Source organism: Myotis brandtii, unplaced genomic scaffold, assembly GCF_000412655.1.
Source record: "Myotis brandtii unplaced genomic scaffold, ASM41265v1 scaffold534, whole genome shotgun sequence".
NCBI classification, from domain to species: Eukaryota; Metazoa; Chordata; class Mammalia; order Chiroptera; family Vespertilionidae; genus Myotis; species Myotis brandtii.
Window position 1 is genome coordinate 69,724 of NW_005369961.1, and position 3,577 is coordinate 73,300.

At 40.1% G+C, this 3,577-nt stretch overlaps 1 protein-coding gene across 1 annotated transcript in view; it reads right to left on the reverse strand.

Moving 5' to 3' along the window:
• LOC102252527 (olfactory receptor-like protein OLF4) overlaps positions 1 to 3,530 on the reverse strand; it is a 4,367-nt gene extending 837 nt beyond the window's left edge. Inside the window, exon 1 of the mRNA XM_005877820.1 lies at positions 3,488 to 3,530. Coding sequence (XP_005877882.1) covers positions 3,488 to 3,530 — 43 coding nt within the window. The remainder of the gene's footprint in view (positions 1 to 3,487) is intronic.
• Positions 3,531 to 3,577: the final 47 nt, after the last annotated feature.

Consider the following 3,577-nt stretch of genomic DNA (forward strand, 5'->3'; position numbering starts at 1 on the left):
TCTGAGCTGACGGCCAGAATGATGAGCAGGTTTCCCAACACAGTGATCAGGTACATGGAGAGGAAGAGCCCAAATATGAGGGGCTGCAGCTCTGGGTCCTCTGAAAATCCCATGAGAATAAATTCTGAAATTTGTGTATCATTCCCTGGTTGCATATGTGGAGGTGACTACTAGGAAAGAGGGAAACAAGACTAATTCACAAAAACTTGTATTACATATTTGAAATGCTAACATTTATATTTGTAGAGAAAGAATTAATTTTAATATATTGTGTATGAATCTGGTCCCCTTTTGGGAAAGCCCCTGTGTCACCTGTGATATGAAGCTTTGTATCAATCATTTTCGTATCAATCATCATTTTTCCTTAAGGTATTATGTATTCTACATAATACATAATACATAGACATTTTTCATGCATTTCAGGAATATAAATTGAATGCTGACCATGTTTTTGGCACTGTCCAGGCTGTAAGTATAGGGTGCTGAAGAACAAAAGTTTCTACAATTCAGTGATAAAGATGATCCCTGGATCTTTGTCAGGGTGGGTGTGGAAGGCAACCAATTGGTGTGTCTCTCTCACATGGATGTTTCTCTCTCCCTCCTCTATCTCAAAATCAGTGGAAAAAATATCCTCATGTGAGGATTAACTATATATATAACATTTCAGATGGTGACAGGTGTTATGAAGAAAAGGAAAGCAGGTATAAAGAAATGAATAGGGTGTTTTATTTTTCATGGGTGTTTAGGCAAGACCTACACACAAGATGTCATTTGTAAAGAGACCTCAAGTAAGAGAGGGAGATGCAAGTTTCTGTGGGAAAGTGTGTGCTGGGTAGAGGAATGGCCAGGGTAAAGGTCCTGAGGAAGATGTTTGTTTTCATGTTCAGCCAAAAAAGGAAACCAGTGTTGGAGGTGAATGAGCATGAGGAAGAGGATGAGAGACGGTGTCAGACAAGTTGGGGCCTCTCTGCTACTGTTGAAACCTCAGGCACAGGGCCTTCTTCATTCACACTGCCTCTTGCACTTTGTTGCAAACGTGCCCCATGGATGCAAACAGATCCCCTTCTCAGTACCTTCTCTTGATCGAGTTTTGGCTCATGTATTGTTAGAGTTACCTCGGAACATATGATCCCTAGTCCTCCTGTTTTGAGGACTGAAAATACACACACACACACACACACACACACACACACACACTATAACATGGTTATATTATTTTAATGCCTTTCTCAGACTGATTTGACAAGGTGTGGCTATAACCCAAGTTGGCCAGATCGTTCACGTGTATACTGTAGAAATGGGTTCTAGCAATTCCAATTCGTATCCCTCCCACAGACAAATAAACTTGGGCTCCATATTGGGATGGCCATTTTTCTGCTGTGTATTTAAACAAACATTTTAAAAATCTGTTTATATTCTAACTATTGTAAATAATGCTGCAATGAACACAGGGTGGCCATATCTTTTTGAATTAGTGATTTTGTTTTTTTCAGATAAATACCAGAAGTAGCATTGCTGGGAGTCCATCAATAAATGAATGGATAATGAATATGGTACACACACACACACACACACACACACACACACACACACTTTGGGGCAAACTGTATATTTACAATTGTTCACATGGAAAATAATACAATAATTAAAAAGTAATAAAATAAGAATAAACTCTGTGTTCTGTGTACTCACAACTATAAACCTACTTTGCTCTACCCGGTATATACACTGTAGAATATTACTCAGCAATAAAAAGAATGAAGCCTTGCTATTTGCAACAGCATGAGACACGTCTAGGGAGCATTATGCTAAGTGAAATAAGTCAGACAGATAGACAAATACCATATAATTTCATTTACATGTAGAATCTTAAACAAAACAGAACAAACAAACACCAAAATAGAACAAAAACAAACTCATAGAGACACAGAACAAATAGATGGGGGGTGAGGGAATGGGTGAAAAAGGGGGTGAAGGAATGGGTGAAAAAGGTGAAGGGGAATACTAGGCACAAACTTGCAGTTATAAAGTAAATAAATGCAGTTATAAAATAAATAAATCATGTATATGTAGTGTATAGCACAAGGAATATAATCAATAATATCTTAATAACTTTGCACAGTGACAGATGGGTACTAGACTTATTGTGGTGACCACATTGTAAGTATATAAATGTTGAATCACTATGTTGTACACCTGAAGTTAATATAATATTGTATGCTAAGCACACTTTAATAAAAAATAAACCATAAAATAATAGTTGTAGTTGTATAAAAATCCTGTTGAATAAACAGAGCGAGAGAAAAAGGAATGAAATTGAAGCATAGTAACTTCCATCTTGTATAGAAAACTGCTGTTTGAAACTCTCTGCTATTGTTAGGTAGTCCCTAGTCCTGTAAACTCTGTCACTTTAAGACAGTCTGTTATTCTATAAAATGACATTGTTTTTAGTTCAAATAATAGAAAAAGATAAACTTAACTGTCTGAGCTTGCAAGCCAGCCATTCAATGTAGTAGACTAATATTGATAATAATTACGCCAAGTACCAACTCATTATGTATTCAAGGTTACAACTGTCTGTAACAATAACTCACACAGAGCCCTTTGTAATATCTGCAAGCAAAGAGGCTCGAAAAGTATAAATACGGAAAAACTTCCTGTATGGGTTGCTCGGAGATTTGAAAAGAGACACCTCCTTCTGGGCTGCGCGCAGTAAATGACTCCTAAAGTAATTGGCTCATTAGGCCTCTTGTCCAGCTCACTGATTTGCGATACAACATTTGGAGGCGCCAGTGAGATCAGAGTCAGGTGCCTGCCTGCACCTAGTCTCGGACGCCTGGGACACACGGCCTCCCCTGCCTCGCTGCCAGGCCCTGAGGATCTCTAGGGGAGGTGCCACCTGATGAAGTTCCAGGCCCTGGAGACACTTCTCAGTGGTCTTGACGGCCAGAGAGGGCACCTGACATGCCCTTACATTCTTTTGGAGTCATCAGAAAAACCCTCCAGAGATGAGTGATTTCAAATTCAATTAAGGAATTTTGAGTTCACTTTTGCTGTTTGGGACTAGCCACTTTGATACCGAGAAGGGGGACTGGACGCGGTCTTAACTCCTCCGGTAAGTTCTCACCGAGACGTTGGTCGAGAATTTTGGGGTGTGGGTGCCGGGAGTGCCCCCACGTCCATTTGGGAAGTTGGGCATTGTTTCAGTTATCTGCTCAGCTTCCATTTGGGCTAGTCTACTGAGAGAGTGTGAGTACCGATGTTTTTTTCTGTCTTGGCGTAATTATCTGCTCATTAACTGGTCTGTGTGAAAGCAAAAGCTACTTTGATTTATTCTGCACGTCTGCTCATTCGTCTGGCTAAAACGTTTGATTTATTAAAGGCTGAACCCGTGATAATCTGCAAAAGTCTCTAGCAGCGCTGCAGAGATCTATTTTTCTCAGGAGACCTTCCAGGATTTTGATCTGTAAGAAATCTCCCCACTCACCCTTATTCTCATCCGCTATCTTTCCAGGCCGACTAAGAGTCATTTTTCTCCACAGGTCAGACCCCAGCCTTGGGGGGGTGGGGGGACGGG